Source organism: Echinops telfairi, unplaced genomic scaffold (assembly GCF_000313985.2).
Source record: "Echinops telfairi isolate 266 unplaced genomic scaffold, ASM31398v2 ScPeMD7_5592;HRSCAF=6446, whole genome shotgun sequence".
Taxonomy (NCBI): Eukaryota; Metazoa; Chordata; class Mammalia; order Afrosoricida; family Tenrecidae; genus Echinops; species Echinops telfairi.
Window position 1 is genome coordinate 11,318,677 of NW_022109491.1, and position 20,908 is coordinate 11,339,584.

Consider the following 20,908-nt stretch of genomic DNA (forward strand, 5'->3'; position numbering starts at 1 on the left):
GATCATGGGTTTTCCACAGGGAAACGGTATCAGAAGTTCAAAAACAAGCAGCCAAATCAATGTGAAGGGGTGGGGGCATAGTGGAGACCCAAAACGCACCTGTGAGATAATTGGACAGTCCCTCACAGAAGGGCCACGCAATAGATCCAGGGGCAGTAAAGCACAGATGCGCCACATAACCATCCCCTAGTTCTTTGATATCTCCTCCCCTTACCGTGATTCCTCAGGGTTCTGACAGGGAGGTTGGGAGGAGATGGGGAGCTCATAAGACTAATGATGACGAGAGAGAAGAAAACGTTCTAAATTGATTGTGGTGATGACTGTATAGCTCTTTTTAATATGTTTAAACCACTGAAATGCATGTTATATGAATTATATGTCAATAAAATTAAAAGGGGGGAGGAGGGAAAGGAAATGAAAAGAGAAAAGGATAAAATAAATGGAACAAACAAAAACCCCTGCTTTTCAGGAGCGGACACTCTGCCTGGTGGCACTTCTCGGCCTTGGCCTGTGCACTTGTGGCACTGCTGTCTCAGTAGCTAGCAGAGTGGGACCCCAGCCCGGGGAGCCGGGGCGAAGTGATGGGTGTGGATGATTCCACCAGGGAACAGGGCCTCCGAACAGCTGGAGAGCAGGAGCGACCAGGGGATCATAGCTGAGGCCGTGCTAGCCAGGAGAGGGACACCTAGGTAGACAGAGCTGCCGAGAAGCACTGGTGTAGACAGGGGGACCCTCATGTCTTCCCTTCCAAATCACCCTACTGATAGAGGACAGCAAACCACACTAGAAACGTCCACAGTCCGGGCTTGGTCACCCCAAAAGATAGCATTAAGCCTTCCCTACGCATGTACATTTCTCCCACTGGGAAACAGTAGGGAGTAGAGTGGTTTCCAAACTGGACTAGGTATGAGCTTGGCCAACCGAGGGGTGGAGGAGCGGTGTGGTCTACAGATTGCCTCGTCTGGGTGCAGGTGCCCAGGCACCAGGGCTGCAGAGCTGCAGCGGCATCCTTACCAAGCCCTCCCTCCATGATCTGCCCTCCACCACTCTCCCCTGCTTCCACTTCAGTCAGGTCTCTGCTCCCATGTTCGCATACTGGAGAAGATGTCCCCTCTGTGCGCTCCCTGCTCCTTAGCCCGTTTACTTTCTCCAAGCACTTACCACTACAGTACTTCCTCGGGGAAGACAATGCCCAGCTGAGGCTGGCTCAGAGCTTAGCAAGAGCGACTGTAACATGTCTAGGCACTCTGCAGGCCAGTTGTTAATGCCCAGCCATCACCTTTCAATGAATGAATGATAAATGGTTACAATGAGTAATGATCTTAAAACCAAAGGTGTTGAAAAAAGGAGAGTAACTGTAGAGCAGACCTTTAAATTCTCAAAGAATCCAGCAGGCTTACTAGACCAACTGAGGTTAGAAGAGCCCCCAAGACCTTCCTCTCAAGTGATTCTTCAAACCTCGAGACTACCTTTAAGCCAAGTAACAGTCTTGTTCAAAAAGTAAAGAAAGTAAGCCGCTAAAGCAAAAATCAAGAAGAATGCTGATGCAATGTGACGAGCACGCCATTGACCATTAGGTTTAGAAACTGCAGTGTGAGAGCCGGTTTTGCTCAACACATTTTCACCAAAAACAAAATAAAATATACAAACGGGTTTAAAAATGCTCCAGCTCTCCACCTCCTTCCGGACGTTCCCCGCTTGAGATGACGGCGCCGTGTGGTAGAAAGCAACAAGGCGATGCCACGTCTGGGCAGCCCTTGGCTGCTCCCTGTTCAGTGAGCTCACACCGAGAGCTTGAACTTGGCCGTGACGCAGTAAGCAAATGTCACAAATCAGGCTTAATGTCTGGCTTTGTTGAGTGTCTCTCCACCAAGTGTCTGCAAACTCTGGCAAAGCCACTGCAAAATAAGCCAGCCCGAGCCAGCCCGCCACCTGTTTTAATAAAGTTTCATTGGAATACAGCCACACCCATCCGCTTCTACTTTGCCCATGGCGGCTTTCGTACCACAACGACCCTGGGTTGAGCTGTTGCCACTGAGCCCATCTGGCCTAGCGTATTTGCCATCTGGCTCTTTACACAAGAAATTTGCCAACCCTTGCTCTTCACTTAAGAAAGTTATAGAGAAAATATTAATAATGCAGATTAGACTTAAACATGTTGTGGCTGTAGCTGTTACATTGTGCATGTAACACTTAAAAACTTGAGAAAATACTACTCTTTCAATATTCAAAAACTATGATCTAATTCTGTAAGTAGATCGATGATGCTATTGACAAAAGAGCAAACTTGACATCTTTGTTGTTTCACTTTCTTCCCTATATAAACGGAACTACGCTGTTGGAAGTATGCTTGTTCATCTGGTCCATCCAGGGGTGGCTAGAGATACAAGGGTTAGGAAAAATCAAGTAAAGTATTCTATAGGAGTCAATTAATGATATGGCAGTGTGATAGTTAGGTTTATTGTGCCAACGTGACCAATAGGAACATGTGGGATTAATCAGGTCGCAGTTTGATTGCAGGGCAGAAAGATAAATGGCTCTACAGACCCACCCTCCTCTCACTCGCTGTCTGGAGATTGGGCCAGTGTGCTGCTGCTTTAGCTAGTTCTTTGCCTCAACCTGTGAGCTATACTACCTGTGGGCCAAGCTAACCCCTGGATTGTGTCGCTAGAGCTTGAGACTCCTTCCAGACCTGCTTCGCCACCCTGCTGGAGCATATATCACTTAAACTTGAGACTGGTGGATCCTGTCGCCTTGTATTGTTTGAGCTTGATATCCCATCTCTATCCGGGACTGCTTCGCTAAGCTCCTGAGCTACTGACTGTTGCTGACCTGCCCTGCTGTTTGCTGCTCGTGGACAGACTGCCTGCCTTGGCCGAGGGAGGACTCTGCTGCTTCCCTGACCTTGGACCCAGCAGCCCATGTGAGTTGAAGGACTTCTAGTATGTCATGAAAGTGAGTTGAACTAAGCCTTCTGTACTGTTACATTCCTTCTCGCTGTATAAACCTATCCTTATATATACATAATCTTAAGTGTCCTGGTTTTGTTTCTCTAGAGAACCCTGCCTAACAGGTCTGCATACCTTATTTTTGTTTGTATCAGTAAAATTTAAAATACAAGCACATATACCAACCCAACAAACACATGGCCATTGATTTCGACTCATAGTGACCATACGGACAGAGCAGAACTGCTCCCTAGAGTTTTACTGGCTACGAATCTTTACAGGAGCAGAAAGCTTCATCTGGTGGCTTTTCTGCTGACCTGGAGGTTAGCAGCCCAAGTCGTCCAGTTGGTTCTGATTCGTAGCCACTCTACAAACAACAGAAGGAGACACTGCCTGGTCTGAGCCATCCTCACAATTGTGCTTATGTTTGAGGCCACAGCTGCAGCCAAGGTGTCCATCCATCTCGTCAAGGGCCTTCCTCTCTTTCGCTGCCCCTCCACTTGGCCAAGCATGATGTCCTTCTCCAGGGACTGGTCTCTCCTGAAAACATGTCCAAAGTACATGAGCCAAAGCCTCGTCATCCTTGCATCTAAGGATCCTTCTGGCTGTACTTCTTCCAAGAGAGATCGCTTTGTTCTTGTGGTAGTCCATAGTACTTTCAATATTATTCGTCAACACCATAAATTCAAATGCAGCGATTTTTCTTTGGTCTTTTTTATTCAATGTCCAACTTTCATATGCATATGGGGTGACAAATATCATGGCTTGGGGCAGGTGTATCTCAGTCCTCAAAGAAACATCCTTGCTTTTCAACGCTTTGAAGAGGTCTTGTGCAGCAGTTTTACCTAATACATAATGCAATGTGATCTCTTCACTGCTGCTTCCATGAGCATTGATTGTGGATCCAAGCAAGATGAAATCCTTGACAACTTCAATCTTTTCTCCATTTACCATGATGTGACCTATTGGTCCAGTTGTGAGGATTTGGGTTTTCTTTTTTTCTTTCTTTTTAAAAAAATCATTTTATTGGGGGCTCGTACAACTCTTATCACACTCCATACATACATACATTGTGTCGAGCACATTTGTACATTTGTTGCCATCATCATTCTCAAAACATTTTCTACTTGAGCCCTTGGTATCAGCTCCTCATCTTTCCCCTCCCTACCCCACCTTCCCTCCCTCCCTCCCGCATGAACCCTTGATAATTTATAAATTACTATTGTTTTTTCATGTCTTACAGTGTCCAATGTCCAGACTGAAGGCGTCACTAGGATCCATCTATATGTACACACATATCTATTTTTTCAGAAGCCCAATTATTAAACAACTGGCCGGTTATTAAATATTTACAATCAGATCGTCTGTTTCCCCTCGATAGACTCTAAGCTCCTTAAAGAAAGGATGAGCACTTTCTTCAATTCTAGTACTTACAACAGTGCCTGACAAGTGCCAGGCACCTGCAGGCACAATGAATTATTTACTGTGGCTCCTCTCATCGAGGTCTCTAACTCCCATCAAAAGGCCTCTTCCTGAATGGGTCTGGGAAAGAGGTGGATGAAAGATACGGGATTCGCCTGGCATGTCATCCTGCTGTGTATAAAATGAACCTTCTGAGAATCAAGAAAAGGGATCTCATTACTGGGAAGAGGGATCTCATTACTCAGACTTGAAACTTTGTAACATATCCTGATAAACAACTCAACCCTGAGCATTTCTCACCAGCAAGAGTCAGGTGTAGAAGGGGTCCTTTGGACCAGAGAGCCCTACCCTATCTGAACCTCCTGGATCCAGATGACAGCTATAGACCATCAGCAGAGCAGCAGTAGAACCAGGAGCCAGAGCATGGAACCGTAATGGACTTCCCAACCCATGGGGCAAGTTGAGTGCTGGTTTGCAGAGTGGAAGGCCTCTGGGCACTTAATTGGGGAAGCTGGCCTGGCTGCCCCACAGAAGTGGAGCCAAGTGCCTTTGGGTTGAGGCTTACTGGAATAGGGCGCCTTGGGCAGCACTTAATTGGGGAAGCTGGACTTACTGACCCACAGAAGTGGAGCCAAGTGCCTTCAGGCTTACTGGAGCGAGGTACCTCTGGGCGCTTAATTCAGAGGTCTGGGTTTGCCGACCCAGAGAGGTTGGCTTACAGCACAGTGGTATGCCCCTTTGGGCATATTAGCAGACTTGAAGCTTTGTAACATATCCCGATAAACAACTCAACCCTGAGCATTTCTCACTAGCATTACAGCTTGCTATCTTCCTTAATAAAGCCTTTAATCGTGAATTTTGTCTGTGAGTTTCTGCATAGCCAGTGCAGTGATTATTGGGAACTAGAGAGATAAAATCGAGAATATGAATTAGGACACTGCAGCAGCCAGTCAAAATAAGGGACAGGATCAACTAGCTGAGTAGAGTTTGGGATGCCCTCATTTCAGGCCTGGATCAGGGGACCAGCTCCACTACTGTCTGGCCTTGAGTAAATCACTGAGCTTCTGTGAGCCTTGGCTTTTTCATGAAAAAGATCGGACAGCCCTCTTACCTCTTAAGAGAGATTGTGGCAGTAGAGGCTGCTGCCTGGCACCCACTAGACTTCTCCATGGGCAGGGGTTCCCCCTTTCCCTCCACCCCTGACACACAAGTCATCCTTGGAGACCCAGCCCTGCTGCTGTCACACATTTCAGTGATGTCACAGCTCCCCTCCCGGGGGCTCCAGCACAACCATGCTGATGCCCAGCCTGAGTGCTGGCTGAACTGAGCAGGGCAGGGTGCGGGCAGTGCCTGGGACCAGTCTTGCTCCTTCAGTCTACTCACAGCTCCAGCATGAGTCCAACAGCAAAGAAGAGGCCCGGGAGTGGAGTGGCTTCCAAGGTTGGACTATCCCCTGGGTGTGAACCTTCTAACAAAGATCCAGCCACACCAAGGGCAGGGGCTTTCCAGCCTGCGGGAGAGGGAAAGGGGAGGGTTAGACTGGCCTCCCCATTTCTGTCCCAAACCACGGCGGCCAGAACCCCCCGGTGTGGGGTCGGCGAAACCATGTTCAGTCAAGTCCATGGGCTTGGTGGAGGCATTCAAAGGGCTCCCTCTCCTTGACTCTGCCTCTGACCCTCAGATGCACGATGAGGAAGCACAGGGTACGAGACAGCATCCTGTCAGCAAACTAATTGAGCGGACCCGACTGAAATCGGTGAGATGTCCCATTTTGGTCCCTGCTTTCGGAATGCTCAGCCCCCACACTGTGCTGTGGAAGGACCAGGAGCCGAGCTGAACTGGACGGGTTTGGGCAGTGGGAGGCTAAAGCAAGAGCGCTAGAGCTTCTCTCTCTCTCTGGTTCCTGGGCCCTGGCAGGTATTAAAGAAGTTAGCACTCTTGAAGCTACTCAAGAGTTCGAATCGTCGTATCCAAGAACTGCATAACCTGGCCAAAAGGTGTTGGAACTCACTGACCAGAGTTCCGAAGACCCTCAATAGTTCCTCCGGGTGAGTTCGTCCCAGCTGCCTCCCGGCCATAGACTCAGTGGTAACAGTGCTTTCCTCACTAGGGGGCACAGGCATTGCACTGAGGGAGTCAGGAACAGGTCTGCTTTTGACAAGGGCTCTGTGAGAAGGGTATTTGTTTTCCCTTTCTTACCTGGTTTAGCCTTATTTTACCAATGGGAGAAGTGGAGGCTCAGGAGGGGAAGTGATTTGTGCCAGGTAATAGGACTGGTGAGTGGCAGAGGTAGGATTTGAAACCATATCCATCAGATATCCAAGTCAAGGTCATGACCATGGTCATAATCATCTGTGAGGCTATCCACAACCTGAACACTGGGGGGGTCACCCCTCCTGCCCCATCCCCCTCAAGTCAATACACCCCAGAAAAGCACTCATGGACCAGCTCCAGAGTCTGAGTACTAATCTTGCTGAGCGTCAGAATGTCTGGTTTGGGGGAGAAGGAACCCTGTTCTCATCCTGTGCTCCCTGGGGAGAGGGACATTTGAGGCCCCTTCTCAGAATGCTGAGGTTCCCAGGAACACAATTCAGACAGGAACTTCCTCCTCACAGGCAGGCCAGAGAGGCAGAGCCCCGGCCAGGGGGCAGATGCAGATGATATATTCTTAGGTGTTCTAAATACTGGGTGCTATCGTTCCACCTCCCACCTCTCAACCCTCCTGCCCATACTTGTGAGCCCTTGGCCCCAGGTACAAGGCCTCGGGGTAATTTGGGAAGCTTCTCTTCAGGCCCTCTTGAGCTGGCTACAGAGCAACTGTTTTGGACGAGGCTGGGAGCCCTGGGCTCTAGTCTAGCCCTACCAACTGGTCCCCCTCTCCTTCCCAGGGACAACATCTCCCCTAAAGTGAAAGAAAATAATAATACAGAGCTCCAGGAGGCTGGGTGCTCCACAGAGAAGCCCAAGCCCAAGAGACTGGAGCCCACAGAGGAATTGAAAGAGGTGAAGCCCAAGAAACCCAAGCTCCAGGTGGACTCCGGAGTGAAATGTAAAGCCAAGCGGACACCTGAAGCGGTGCCCCAGAGAGAAGAGCGGAGGAAGCAGGAGGCTCCCAGGACAACAAGGGAGAGCACGTGCCCCAGGGCCCGGTGCAGCCAGCAATCTAGCCGAGCTCCCCGAGCTCCCGGGGTAGTCTTCCTGAAGACCTACGGCCTGGGCATGCCCTTGGGGGATACGAAGCAGCAGCGGGACAGAGCTGATCGGTGGGTCTGGTTTGAGGGGCTGCCCACGCGAATCCGCCTCCCAGGGCCCCGAGTGATGTGCAGAGCTTCCACCCTGCGCTTGGTCAAGCGCTGCTGCACCCGCTACTGCTCGGCAACGCTGGAGCTGCCCATGTGCCATCCATACAGGGCATGACGATGGCCGCTGCTGGACCAGGGTGAGATGCAGCTCTCCCCCAGGGCAGGAGGTGCGGGCTCCTGGAGTCTGGGCGGCACTGTGGTTGGCAGTGCTGGGAGGCCCCACCTTTAAGCACAGGGAGGGAAGTGTAGAGAGTGGGAAGCCGTTGGCCAACTTCATACAGCAGTACAGTAGCTAGGCTGGGGCCTGGGGCTCTGGGGCAAAAAGAGGGGCTTCTCAGGTAGATGACCCTTGCCTGGGAGCCTCAGTGGAGCAGCAGAGGCTCACAGCTGGGGATCTAAGCAACTAGCTTGTTCTCTGTCACCAGAGTGGATTCCTACTCATGGCGACCCATGTAGTAGCAGTTTTAGTGATTTAGTGTATGTGTTTGGGGGTGGTGGGGGTGGCTGGGGGCATTGTGTGTGTGTGTGCGTGTGTGGGGTCAAGAGTTGGAGGAGGTCAAGAGAGGGAGTCAAGTGGGTGTCCAGTAGAACTCTGCCTCATCCCATGCCCTCTTAAGACTAGATCAACTCTCTATTTGTTTTATGTATGCATACTTCAAATCGATTTATTCTAAATAATAAGTTCCTGGAAGGGGGAGGGGGAGAGATAGAAATAGACAATACTCCTCTCCTTTTTGTGGGAGAAGGCAGGTCCCAAAAAGGTTTCCTCCTAGGTCTGGGACAGGCCCCAGCACCTGGGGACAGTCTTCGGCTTAACCCTGAGGTCTCTGCTCCCGGCAGGTGGCGTGACCCTGGATGGGAGCCCCAAGGGGGCTGTGCGCCCAGGAGAGTGCCGAAATCACATCTTCAGCCGCATGGGAGGGGCGGGGCGGGAAAATTCTCAGGTGTACAAATAAACCCTCTCATATGCTGCTGGCCATGGCTCTTTCTCTGGGGCTGGCCAGCTGGGATGGATGGCAGAGAGCGGTGGGGAGGGAGCTTGCCGACTCATCACTTGGGATTTCCCTACCCCACCCCCAGTCCCCCGAGGGTCAGCCTGGAACTGGGGTGCAGAAAGTCTGAGGACTGCATCCCTCGGCCTCATCAGCGGGCCTCTGAAGTGGCTTGCTCCTCTCTCTATGACGTCAGACCTGGTGTCATGCGCTTCCTGGGTGCCAGCCGCCTCACAATGGCCCTGAGAGCCAAGGAGATGAGGAGCCAGCAGATGGAGAGCAATGGCCCATCCCGCTTCTCCAAAGGCAGCAGACACACCACATGGCTCCCCATTCCACTTTCCTAAGAAAGACACGGGGCAGCAGTGGCCAGCCTGACCGCGTGTAGAAAGGGCCTGAATACTGGAGTCAGCGGGGCATGCCACTTGCCCATGGAAGGGACAGAGTCCTCCGCAGGAGGGGACTTTGTACTCCGGTCCTGTTGCTTCCGTCCAACCCCAAGCCCAAGTCCCAAGAGAGCTCACCCTGCCCTCTGGGGCGCAGCGGGAAGGGTCTTTCGGAAGAGGGCCAACCTAGATCACAAGGAGGGAGGAGTGGGGGGAGTCCAGGTTTTTGCTGAAGATTGTGATCCTTCTCACCCAACTCACAATGTTTTTTAATATATAAAGACTGTGCCTCTACTACTACCAAGGCTGTGCAGTGAGTGTTCCCTGGGGAAAATCCAGCTGAGATGAGAGGGGCCCCAGATGGGGAGATGGAATGAGTCCACTTAACCCACCAGCCCTGCTCCCCTGCCGCGACACTCATACCACCAACGCGCACCTCTCCCGACCCCCACCCCCAGCTGCCACTGCCTACAGAGAGTGGGAGTGATTCCCTGCAAATCTGTACCCCTGCACCGGCTCCTCTCTGCGAGGGGAGTCTTGTACGCCAGTCTCCAGGCCGGCTCCTGCCCCAGTGTCCTCCGCCACCACAGAACTAACGGGCACCACCGGTCCTCAGCCTCTGTCCTACGCCTCAGTGTTGCACTCCCAAACAAAATTCCAACCCCTCCACCCTCTTCTTTAAGTGAAGGGGTACATTTCTTCCCAGGGAAACTACCTAGGGACCAATTAGGGGCGTGCGAAGTGTGGTCTTGGAAAATTGGCAATTCTTGGTTTTGCCGCTTGTGGTAGTTGCATAATCTGTTGTCAATTTGAGACTTAAGAGTGAAGGAGTGGAGTTTAGCCTGTCAATCAGGTCACAGCTTGATGACCTCTTTTGGAGGGTCTAAGGAGATACATAGCTCGCTGGAGGCAGGACACAGGCTCACTATCCCAGACATGCTTGCTGACAAGACACATGGAGCTACACTAGAGCCCTGCAGCTGAAGGAGCCACTTGGAAACCCCTGCCATCGCTGAGATGCCTCTACCACCACTGGATCCACAAGACTTTCCACCCACCAGCCTGTGATCTTCCTGCATTCAGCGTCATTGCATGTGTTTCATGAGTCTGAAGAGGAATTTATAGATTGGTAGCCAACATATGGGCTAATATCAGATTTATGGACTTGACCTGGACTGGGCTGGGCTGTATTCTTAATGTGCAATTAATCTTTGATATAAAATTCTCTCTTCAGCACGAGTGTCTATGCATTTGTTTCTTTAGTCTACCCAGACTAACACACCACCGATAGAGAATGCTGTATCCGTGCGCATGTGTGTGGATACATACATATACAGTACCTCTCAACCTTCTGCTGAATCTGGGTCCAGATGCTAGGATGGGGCATGGGGGGGCAAGGGCTAAAGACAGTGTACCCCCATCTACCCTTTTTCCACCTGCCTTGGTGTCCGAGAGGATCCTGTCCTTACCCCAACCCCCCCACTTCCCACACAGGCAGCCTTGCTTTGTGTAACCACTCCTGCAGTGAGTAAGATTCTGCTCTGGGGAGAAGGCTGCCGTGGACCTGAGATCAGGGGGCTGCTCCCAGAAAGGGCTCCCTAAGAGTTACTCGGTGCAGTGGGAGCGGTGAACTGAAGTCCTTGTAGCTGAGTGTCTTTTAACAAATCTCTGCGCCTACTTCATCTGTTTATAAAGTGGGGATAATAATATCCTCTCCAGTCTTGAGCAAAACGGGCTTTAATTAGATTTACTGTAGGTGAAGCCAGTCTGTGGGTGAACAAACGTTAGGCACTTTTGACGCCTCCTCCCTGGCCCTGCGCCAGCCAGAACAGGGAGCTCCCACGCTGGTCCGTTTCTCGCTAATGAGCAGCTGCCTAACTGACCCCCTTTGGGGACCTCTAGCTGCCTGCTAGCAGCCCAGACCACGGTTCACAAGCACCACCCTCTGCTGGATTATAAGACCTTGACCTCTCCCGATTGTAGGCTCATGTGCCGCTCACATGACTGGCCCGGGCAGGCAGGCCAGTCTCGCTTTCTCAGCCCCGAGGCTGGGGACAGTTGTTTACAAGCTAATTCTGAATGTCTGCAAAATAGGGTCAAGCAGCAGTACCCATCTCCCTGGTGGCAACTAACTAAAGATTGGCAGTTTGAATCACCCTGGGGTGTCCTGGGAGACATGGCTGGCAAGCTACTTCGGGAAAGCCAACCACTGAGGGCCTGTGGGGTGCCCTGCTCTGCCACGCATGGGTCGCCAGGTGTGGGAACAGGCCTCATAGGCACTTTAAAAAAAAATCTCATAGGATAAAGTAAGAATATGCAGAAACTTCTGTGTGGAACCTGGGACAGGGAACTCCGTACTTGACAGCCGTGGCTCCCTCACAGAGAAGCCCCTCTCCCCAACAGTTGGGAACACTGAGAGGTGGAAGAGAGGGGCCTCTCCCCCTGCAAGACGAGGAAGTGGCTGTCATAACTGAGACTGCTTCGATGTAGGGCACACGTCCTCCATGCCAGCACTGTGCTAAATGCTTTACCCGTGGCACCTGGCTGAGTCCTCGCCAGAACTCAGGGAAGGAAGGAAGGGCTATTGTTACCCTCCTTTTACAAGAGAAGGGGCCCTGCTGGTGGAGTGGTGATGTGCTGGGCTGCTAACAAGGTCAGCAGTTCAAAATCACCAGCTGCCCCTTGGGAGAAAGAGGCTTTCTACTCCCGAACGGGCTCAGAAACCCACCGGGGCAGTTCTACCCTGTCCTATAGGGTCATGAGTCGGCATGGACTTGACGGCAGTGAGTGATTTCATTTTTACCGAAGAGGAAAGCTAGGCACCGGGAGGTTAAGTAGCTGACCCCAGGTCTCAAAGCCAGGAACGGGGGCTGCCGGACTCCACTGCCCTCCAGCACTGGATCTCTGTGAATCTCACTGACTGCCTGGGTCGCACAGGGCAGAGCCCAGTGCCCTCAGCTCTCTCTGCTCCTCCCCCACCCCCAATGGCCCACTGCTCTTTTCACCATTGTCTCATCCCCACGGAAAACCTCCAGCCCAACCACTGCATCGCTGAGGCTCTCCCACCTTTCTCCCGAGCTGTAACTGGTAGGTTTGAACTGCCAGGCTTCTGGCTAACCCATGCTTAACCCACTGCACCACTGGGACTAATTTCAAGCAAGCCTAAAACCCCACATCAAACCCGCTACTGTCAAGCCGCTTCTGACTCATAGCAGCCAGACAGGCTGGAGAGAACTGCCCCACAGGGTTTCTAATGACAGGGGGGGTGTATGTACCCTATGGGCTCAGTATTTAAAGATATCTAGGTACATATACGTCTCCTGGGTATGCTAACCATAACGGGCATACAACTACCAGCTGTGAGGTTCGCAGTTTGAACTGACCCACAAGGAACCTGAGTCAACGCTGGCGATCTGCACCCAAAGGTCCCGCCGTCAAGGCCGGCTGGGGCAGTTCTCCTGTGACTCACATGGAGTCACCATGACACTGGGCATTAACAATCAAGTCAGTGATGAGAGTTTGACTAGAAAGCGACGGTAGGCTCTTCAACATATTTAGGAAGTCCAAGCATAACCTAAGAAAGTAAAAGGGGATAATAGAGTTCTTTAACCCCTCAGGTCTTACACAGTCCTAAATACTGACTTCCTTCCTCAAGATGAACTCATACCTTAAACTCAATAAAACAGAAACAAGACCAACTCACTGCCATCGAGTAGACGCTGACTCATAGCGACCCTACAGGGCAGGGGAGACCAGCCTGCGAGCTTCCGAGACTTTATGAGTAGAAAGCCCTGCCCCAACCAGAGCCCAAATCCCGCATCTGCCAGCTCCTACCATCTTATATCCTGGGCAAGTTCCTTAGTTGCCCCATGTGTAAGGCACAGCACAGTGTTTCCTACTTCAGAGGGCTGTGTGAGGACTGCGTGAGAAAGGAGCCCACCTAGCCCAGTGCCCGGCTCCTATTGGCACTTGATAAACTCACTCACTGTCATGGGGTCAATGCCGACTCAGAGCGACCCTAGGGGACAGGGTGGAACTGCCCCGTGGGTTTCCAGGGCTCTGTTTATGGGAGTAGAAAGCCCCATCTTTCTCCTGAGGAGCAGCTGATGGTTTTGAACAGCTGACAACTGCAGTTGGCAGCCCAACATCACCAGGGCTCCTAGGCACTTAACAGATGCTACAGTGAACATTCAAGGGCAAACTTTGTGCCAATGTCATTGCCCAACCCTTTCTGGGGCTTTGCTGTAGAAACTGGTTTGGTGGCTAAGTTTAGGTCATCAAAAGCTCATTTCATAAAAGCACTGCTGTCACGCAGAGTCGCAGCGCCCCTGCAGGACAGAGGAGAATTGCACAGCAGGGTTTCTGCGCTGGCAATCTTGACAGCAGACTGTCCCGAGGGGCGGCTGCTGGGTTCAATATTGCGGTTGGCAGTGAGGTACTAACAGACTGCCAAAAATCTCATTAAGGTTACTCTGACCCACAAGAGCTACCTGGTTCAGCTTCTGTATTACTGAGAAATTGGGGGGGGGGAGGGGGGACAATTCCTTTCAGTAGTTTCCAAGTCAAAGTGACAAGGGACAGGGATTTGTCCTTGCAGAAGGATGGGCAGACCCTTTGAAGGAACTCACAAAGAGGTGTTCCCAGCACAGCTGGAACAAAAGCCACAGCTGGTCAAGGAAGACAGTGTCCACCTCTGATGCGCTGACAACTCTCAAGCGTTTTAGAGCTGGTGGCGTTTGGGGGAACCAGAGACCCAGAGGAAGTCATCCCCGCTGCTCGGATCCCCTGGGTCCTGCAGTCATGACTGGGGTCCCTTAAATAAGCTGCTTCCTCCCAGCTGGGCCTGAACACCCTGAATTACTAAGGTGCCTTGGTCTCAAACTTTCCATCCTCGGCCGAGGCACACTCACTCACACCTGCATCTGTCCGCCTCAACTCCTTATTTGGTGGTGCTGCCAGCGCCAAGCTAGCAAGGCTTCCTGGAAGACAGCCATCCCTCGGGATGCCAACTAAGGACAGCCCTTGGCAGGCCGCGGAGGGTTCAATGCAGAAGTGGGTCCAGACGGTGCACTTCCCCAGCGAACATGCTTGGGAATCATGGGCATGTGCGAAAGGCATCCGAGGGTGAGCTCCAGAGGCAGGACAGGCGGCTGCCGGGGAGCCAGGAGAGGGGTGGCGCTCTTGCCTGGCTCAGCTGGTCCTTCAGTTCTAACCTACGCATAACAAAGCAAGTCCAGGCAGACTGTGGAAAATACTGGCTTTATGTACACAAGGACAGCTGCAAGCCCCTCACAGAGGAAAACACCGCCCCAGAGGAAAACCTGAGCCGCAAATAGCCGTCTCCCTTGGCACTACTGGCGCAGCCCTGAGCCGGAGGGTGGGCTTGTCTCCGTGCACCCAGCAGACCTTTCTCACGGGAGCCCTGCAGGTTGGGCAGGAAAAAGGAAGTGCCACCTGGATGAACGAGGGTCCAGTGGAAGTTGGGGAACCTCGGAAGAGGCTGTAGCTCAGAGCGATGCTGGATTCTTCTCCGGTCGTACAGCCTGCTTTATGAAGAGCCGGCAGCAGGGAGGGGGCTCAGTGGAGGGAACTGAGAGAGAATGAACTGTGGGTTCCCAGGCGCACCCATATGGGGGCGCACGTGGCGGAACACAGGTGTACACTTCCCTTGAGCCTGGCGTCTCCACCAGCCGTCCTCTCCCTGGCAGCAGCCTCCTGCTTCACACCGCCTGTGTCTGCAACTGTGGCTCTGGAAAGGGTTTCTCCATCCGCAGAGCTGTAGTTCCTTCCGCACCTTCGGGAAGGGAAGAGCTGTCCCAGGAGGGAAAACAGGTGACTAGGAGAGGGAGCTCCTCCAATCACATAGCCTTGATCTCTTTTTGACAACGGGCTGGCGGCTCAAAAGTGGCATGGCTCCAATTCTGTCGTTCCGCTCAAAGAGACCCCCTTTCTGGCCTCCCCGACACCAGTGCGTCAGCAGGCCAAGGCCATCCTGCCTGCAACCTGTCTGTCTTTGTCACCGGGCGTCACCACCTCTCCCGCAGACACAGAGACTTCACATTTCCGGGGCTTGTCTCGGAGTCTCTCTCCCTCTCTCTCTCGGTCCTAGGCGGGACCTCATCGGGAAGGTCTGAGCGACCCAAGGTGTTGGGGGGCCACGTGCCCAGCAGGGTGTCTGTCCATGGGGCCCAGGCCTACACATTGGATTTCGGGGCCGAGTTGAGGGGGATCTCCTTGAGCTCCGTCCGCATGCACAGGTACTCCCCGATGACAGCCATGAGCGCAATGCACACGGCTTGGACCAGCCACCAGGTCAGCGCCGAGGGGAAGCGGGCGCTGTAGAACCAGCAGCCCAGGAGGTGAAAGAAATGGACAGTGACAGTGAAGTCCAGGCACTGCTTCCCTCGCCGAATGAAGTACAGCAAGCCCAGGGCACTGTGGGGAGAGGACAGCAGTGAGTTGTCACTGGGTTGTCCGGGTTTTAGCGGAGGTGATTGATTATTTGGGGGGTGGGGAAGGGTGGATTATGACAGCAGTAGAGTGATCAGAAGCGAGCAAGGTAGGAAGTGTGCGGTGAGGGTTACGCTGTTAGAAGCCGAGAAGAGCGTGGCAGACACTCTCAAGAGTGCATCGGGCTGAAAAGAAGGAAAGTGTGCATGCTTGATGACACATGGCAGCTGTCACTCTTGGGGTCCGGTAGAGACCGACTGTGGCATCTCGAAGCATCCGTCTTCCAGCTAAAGTGTGGACAGCAGCTACTTGCCTCTAAGGCACATGTGCCCTTGCTGGAAGGTGGGTCTAAAATCGGAATCAACAGATCGCCACCGCCACCCTCCATGAGAAGCCAAAGATCTAGATTTTTAGGAAATATACTAGTTTTCAACTAAGTCAAACAATGTTCTAAGCACCATGTGAAGGGCTGGCACTTGGTGGGCCCAACAGAAGACATCTTAAGAAGTGGATGTGGGTGGAAGTTGCAGGCTAGGTCAAGATCAAGGATAGTCATAATGTGCAAGGTCTTGCTCCACGTACTCCCGGTGACTTAACTCATTCAGTCCTTACAACTAGGAGGCGGGTAAGACTATGAGCCACATTTTACTGCTGAGGAAACGATGGCTGAGATAAAGCAGCTCATCCTAAGTCACTAGGCTAATTGTAAAGCCCGGTTTCCAAGCTAAGAAAGAAGGCCTCCAGAGTCTGAGATTTTACTCACTGTGCAAAACTGCCTCCAGAGATAGGCCAAGGTCACGAGTGACCTGAGAAATGACCATCATGCCCACTCAGTGTATCGATGAGGAGCCCAAGGCCCAGAGAGAAGGAGGAATGTGGCCAATGTCACCCATTTTAAGATAAGAACTCAGTTCTCCTGCCCCGCTGGTTCAACCCTTTCTTCATCTCCTTCCAACATCACAGAGTGAGCGGAGGTGGCAGCACACACACAGGAATTGAAGACCTGTTCCGCTAAGTCAAGACAGAGGGGCAGGGAGCCCAAGGATGGAGCCAGCCCTGGAACTGGCCTCCTCTACCACCCACTGTAGTCCACCACTTCCCAGGAACAGGTGCCTAGGCTGCCTCCTTCCCAAATTGTAGCAAGTGTGTCCCCCTGCTAAGATCCCAAAGCCAAACCCTCACTGATACTCACCAGGTGAGGGCGTTGAGGACGAAGGACATCATGGAGAGCCGGCCCGGAGGGGTGGAGAAGCCCAGGATCTGAGGGGGAATCAATCACAAAGCGAAACATGCTGGAGAAGTGACAGGCTGAGAACCCAGCCACAGGATCCCAGCAGGCCCCCACGGAGGGTGCACTCCTCCCAGGGCACAGATCACAATGCCCCCTTCTTCTGGATGGCAACTTATTGCCAGCTGGCAGAGTCATCTCATGTGACCTCACAGCAGGAGGAAGGCACTCATCCATTTATAGAAGAAATGAAAGCTCAGAGAAATAAAGCGACTTCCCCAAAGTGACATGCTAGGTCAGCAGCAAGAGTAAGTAAGATCTACAACAAGGTTCAGCAAACCGCGGGCCAGGGACATATGGCAATGACGTTGTATTGAAACAAGCACATGTTAGACATTGTCTGTGGTTGCTTTAGGAGCCCTGGTGGCATAATGGTTAGGCCTTGGGCTGCAATCCGAAAGGTTAGCAGTTTGAAACACCAGCCACTCTGCAGAAGAAAGACAGGGTTTTCTTACTCCTATAAAGAGTTCTAGTCTCAGAAAGTCACAGGGGCAGTTCTACACTGTCTTAAAAGATCACTGTGAGTTGGCAGCAACTCAATGGCAATAAGTTTGTCTTTTGTGTTTGGTTGGTGATGTTTTTGTGCTTGAAGGAGGCATCTCAACAGCAGGAACCTAACATCTTTACCATTTCATTTTCAAGAAAGGGTCTGCTGTCCCCCATTCTAGGGAAGTTCAGGCTGCAAACATCAGATGGCCAGCGATTCCCCTATGTCTATCCAGGAGAGAGGCTCCTAATAGGCGGTTGCACCTGCTAAGTGGGCAACTTCATGGCACCCTTGACACAATACTGTCGAATGCCAAACATCTGCACCGCAAGTGCAAAGGTCATGGCATTGATTATCTCAGCTTATCCTCACAGCCACTTCCCAAAGTCATTATCACTGCTTCTCTGGATAAGAACTCACCCCAGGCCTACACAAAGAATAAGCAGGAACAAAGACTCTACCCCTGGTCTCCTGGTCCCAAGAATCATGCTCAATACCCTACACCACAGCTGCCTCTCAGCTGTACCAACCATGTTAGGCCGGCCTCTATTTCATTTTGACAAAGTACCTTGGTGGCAGAGTGGTCACGAGGTGGACTGCTACCCTGCAAGTGTCTTTCTGCTCCTGTAGAGCTGCTGTCCCAGAAACTCACCGGGGCAGTTCCACCCTGTCCTGTCGGACTGCTCCAAGTCAGCATCGATGCAGCGGCAGGAAGCTGGGGCTTTCCTATTTTATTGCCTTCTGGGCCTCCTACGCCATTCGCCATTCGCAGAGGGGGACAAGGTAGAATGATTCTGCCCAGTTTCCAGGCTGTCCTATAAGCTAGTGTGTTTGGTCCTACACGGGCCCTGCACCTTTCTGAAGCCAAAGTGCAGGCTCTTTTTGGTTAGCAGGCCCACACAGAGCCGCTGTGCCACCAGAGCTACTTAAGGTAGACTCTTGCTGCGGCAGCCTCTCGGGCTTCAGGACTGGCCATCTTCCAACTGGGTAAACTGGGGTTCTGAGAGGCAGCAGACAACAGCTGCCCCACAGAAAGTAATAGAAACTGCAGCTGGCTTCAAAGTCCAGGCAGTTTCCACTGTGCCCCCTTTTATAGACCTTGTCCCCTTGGTGGCAGTAGTGCTTACAGCACTGAGCAGCCAACCAAAAGGTAACAGTTCAGACCCAGTTGCTGGTGGGGGTGTGTGTGTGTGGTCCTATGGGGGCAGATCTCTGTCTAATAGGGTCTCCAAGAATCGGAATGGATTCCACAGCAAGGGGTAACCGGCCCTAAACGGGAAGTCACTTTCCCGGGCAGCATCTCCCAGCCAGCAGAGGAAATGATAAAACAATGATGTTTCTGTTTTTAAGTCCACGCGTCCTTCCCTTTGTTCCAACCTGTCTCTCGGATACCTGGCATCCCATCTTACGGACGGGGCAGCTGAGGCTCAGGAAGGTGAAACCTTATCTCCGGGGCCACAGGGCGAGTCTGGAGCTCACGGATGTTGGGCCAGAGCCCACGGGGCTGAGGCCGAGACACCCCCCGCCCCCGCCGCCCCTCGCGCAGGCCGGGGCCCCTACCTCGGCGTCGAACATCTGGTCCAGCGAGGGGCTGCTGCGCACCAGCCCGTCCACCAGCGCCAGCCACAAGCCCAGCGAGCCGTAGTAGACGGTCTGCATGAGGGCGATCTGCGACAGGATCAGCAACGGGTCCCACACGTAGCTGCGGAACTGCCCTGCCATGCCGGCCCCCCGCCGCCGCCCGGGCCTGCGTCAGAGCCTCCGCGCCAGGGGCCCCGGGCCGCGCCGGCACCTGCGGGGACAAGCGCCGGCCCTCAGCCCGCCGGCCGTCGCCCCGACAACGCCCCCCGCCCGCGGGGGGGGGCCGGGACGGCGGGGGCGAGCCCATCCCCGGAGGCGGGGTGGGCGGGGAGGGCTGACCCCTTCCCGGGGAGCGGGGAGCCGCCGGCCCATCCCGGCGGCTCGCCTCCGCCCGAGCCCAAGCGGTCCTGGAGTTCGCCTCCGCGCCACGGGCCCGAGCATCGGCGCGCCCGAGCGCCGTGCGGACTCACCAGAAGACCCCCGACAGCGCGCGGACAGACGGGACCATGGAGAGGAGGCCCCCCGGCCTAGAGAGGCCGAGCGCCGGCGGCGGCGGGAGCGGCGGCGTGGGAAGGACGCGTTTCCGGGGACGGCGGCGAGGGGCGGGGCTGGCGGCGAGGGGCGGGGCTGGCGGCGCGCAGGCGTAGTGCGGAGCGCAGAGTGCAGATTGAAGAGCGGAGGCGGCCGGAAGTGAGCCTAAGGATTACGTTCCCTCCAGAGGAGAAGTTTAAATGCAGGGAGAGAGGCCAAGGTCGAGGGAACTGTGCTTGGAGTTTAAATCGAAGGAGAGAGGCCAAGAGCTAGGAAACTGTGTTGGGAGTTGAACGAGGGGATTGGCATTGCCTCGGTTTTCAACGTAGATGCCCAGTGTTTCTCTTCTCCCTCGTGCTGGGATAACTTGAACCTAAAACCTCTTTCATACGTGACATGGTTTCACTACTGTGCCCCCTTTACAGACGATTGATCTAAGGGCTGAAGAAAGAAAGCAACATTTTGTTCTCAAGGGCAGAGTAAGTGGCAAAGTAAGGATTAGAATTCAGGTGGTGGGCCCCCACCATCGCAAGGTTCCCAGCAAGGATGTTGTGCTCCCTGGATTCCTGGTAGTGTAGTGGTTACTCGTCGGGATGCTAACCAAAGAGTCATTAGTTAGGAACCACCAGACCCTCCGGGAGTGAAAGAAGAGACTTTCTACACCTGTAAAGAGTTACACTCTTAGGAACCCATGGGGGCAGGTCTACCCTGCCCAACGGAGTCGCTATGAGTCAGCATTGACTATGGCAGCGAGTTTTGTTTTGTTGGGGGTGGAGGCATTGCCAGGAGGCTTAGGATACGTACAAAAGGGACAGCCCCTGCCTTTAGACACTGTTCACAATGCAGACTTACTAGAAGGCAGAGTGGTTCATGTTTTATAAAGTTCGTTCCCATTGGGAAATGTGCAGGTTCTGAAGTCACAAATCCTGGCTTTGCCTGTGGTTTACGAGTGTGCCCTCTCTGCCTTCTCTCAGAAGACCAAATCATTTGGACAGTCAGTAAATATTTGCTGAATGAGTCAAAGTCAGAGAAAGGGAAACAGCAAATTAATGAGTCACTTTCATTCCTGACCTGGCAAACCCAAACTACTTACTAACATTGATCCGAGGTTCCCCTTGTCTGGAATGGAAAGAAGAGCTCACTGGTTCCAGGAAAAGAGCCCGATGGTACAGCCAGCTCTACCACTTACTAGCTGTGTGACTGAGCAACACCCAGGCTTAGGAAATGAGGAACTGGACAAAAGGAACAGTTTTCCAATACTTAATTCCCCTCCACGACTTGATGTTCCTCTTAAAACAAAACAAAAACTTTATCAGACACAGGTAACTGCCAGCCAGAACTCCTGCAGAGCATGTGAGAACTGTCTTCTCACCTTGAGTTGATACAATTTCAGACTGAAGGAAAGAAGCGGGGAACTTTATCAAGGGTCTGTGATGATGTCCCTTATCATTTGGAAACGCCGTCAACAGTTCAGTCCAGCTCCAGCGGGGGAGTCATTAGGGTCCAAAGATTTCTGAGGTG

General features: G+C 52.9%; 3 protein-coding genes across 5 annotated transcripts in view; 2 read left to right on the forward strand and 1 right to left on the reverse strand.

Annotated features, from left to right (window-relative positions):
* Window positions 1-19,379, reverse strand: part of SYS1 (SYS1 golgi trafficking protein) — a 35,422-nt gene extending 16,043 nt beyond the window's left edge. The window contains exons 1-4 of one of the 3 annotated variants that reach the window (XM_045295195.1): window positions 19,327-19,379; window positions 18,836-19,067; window positions 16,693-16,760; window positions 14,294-14,861 (exon numbers count right to left, since the gene is read on the reverse strand). In XM_045295195.1, the coding sequence (XP_045151130.1) occupies window positions 14,771-14,861; window positions 16,693-16,760; window positions 18,836-18,997 (321 nt within the window). In that variant the 5' untranslated portion in view covers window positions 18,998-19,067; window positions 19,327-19,379 and the 3' untranslated portion in view covers window positions 14,294-14,770. Of the gene's footprint in view, window positions 1-14,293; window positions 15,486-16,692; window positions 16,761-18,835; window positions 19,068-19,326 lie in introns of those variants that run through there. The other 2 variants (XM_004698009.2, XM_045295196.1) reach the window with 2 other exon arrangements.
* TP53TG5 (TP53 target 5) lies at window positions 5,763-7,787 on the forward strand. Its single transcript, XM_004698293.1, has 4 exons — window positions 5,763-5,810; window positions 6,052-6,126; window positions 6,288-6,418; window positions 7,259-7,787. Exons 1-4 carry the CDS (start codon window positions 5,763-5,765, stop codon window positions 7,785-7,787), a joined length of 783 nt encoding a protein of 260 aa, XP_004698350.1.
* Window positions 18,996-19,550, forward strand: LOC101658523. The gene has a single exon (XM_004698292.1). It carries the CDS (start codon window positions 18,996-18,998, stop codon window positions 19,548-19,550), a length of 555 nt encoding a protein of 184 aa, XP_004698349.1.
* Window positions 19,551-20,908: the final 1,358 nt, after the last annotated feature.

Bases quoted from the DNA above. Each gene is read 5' to 3' on its own strand.
- TP53TG5 (XM_004698293.1), top strand. From the start codon at position 5,763: ATGAGTCCAACAGCAAAGAAGAGGCCCGGGAGTGGAGTGGCTTCCAAG. The intron at 5,811-6,051 runs GTTGGACTATCC...TCTGACCCTCAG, and splicing joins GGAGTGGAGTGGCTTCCAAG to ATGCACGATGAGGAAGCACA. The intron at 6,127-6,287 runs GTGAGATGTCCC...GGGCCCTGGCAG, and splicing joins AGCGGACCCGACTGAAATCG to GTATTAAAGAAGTTAGCACT.
- LOC101658523 (XM_004698292.1), top strand. From the start codon at position 18,996: ATGCCGGCCCCCCGCCGCCGCCCGGGCCTGCGTCAGAGCCTCCGCGCC.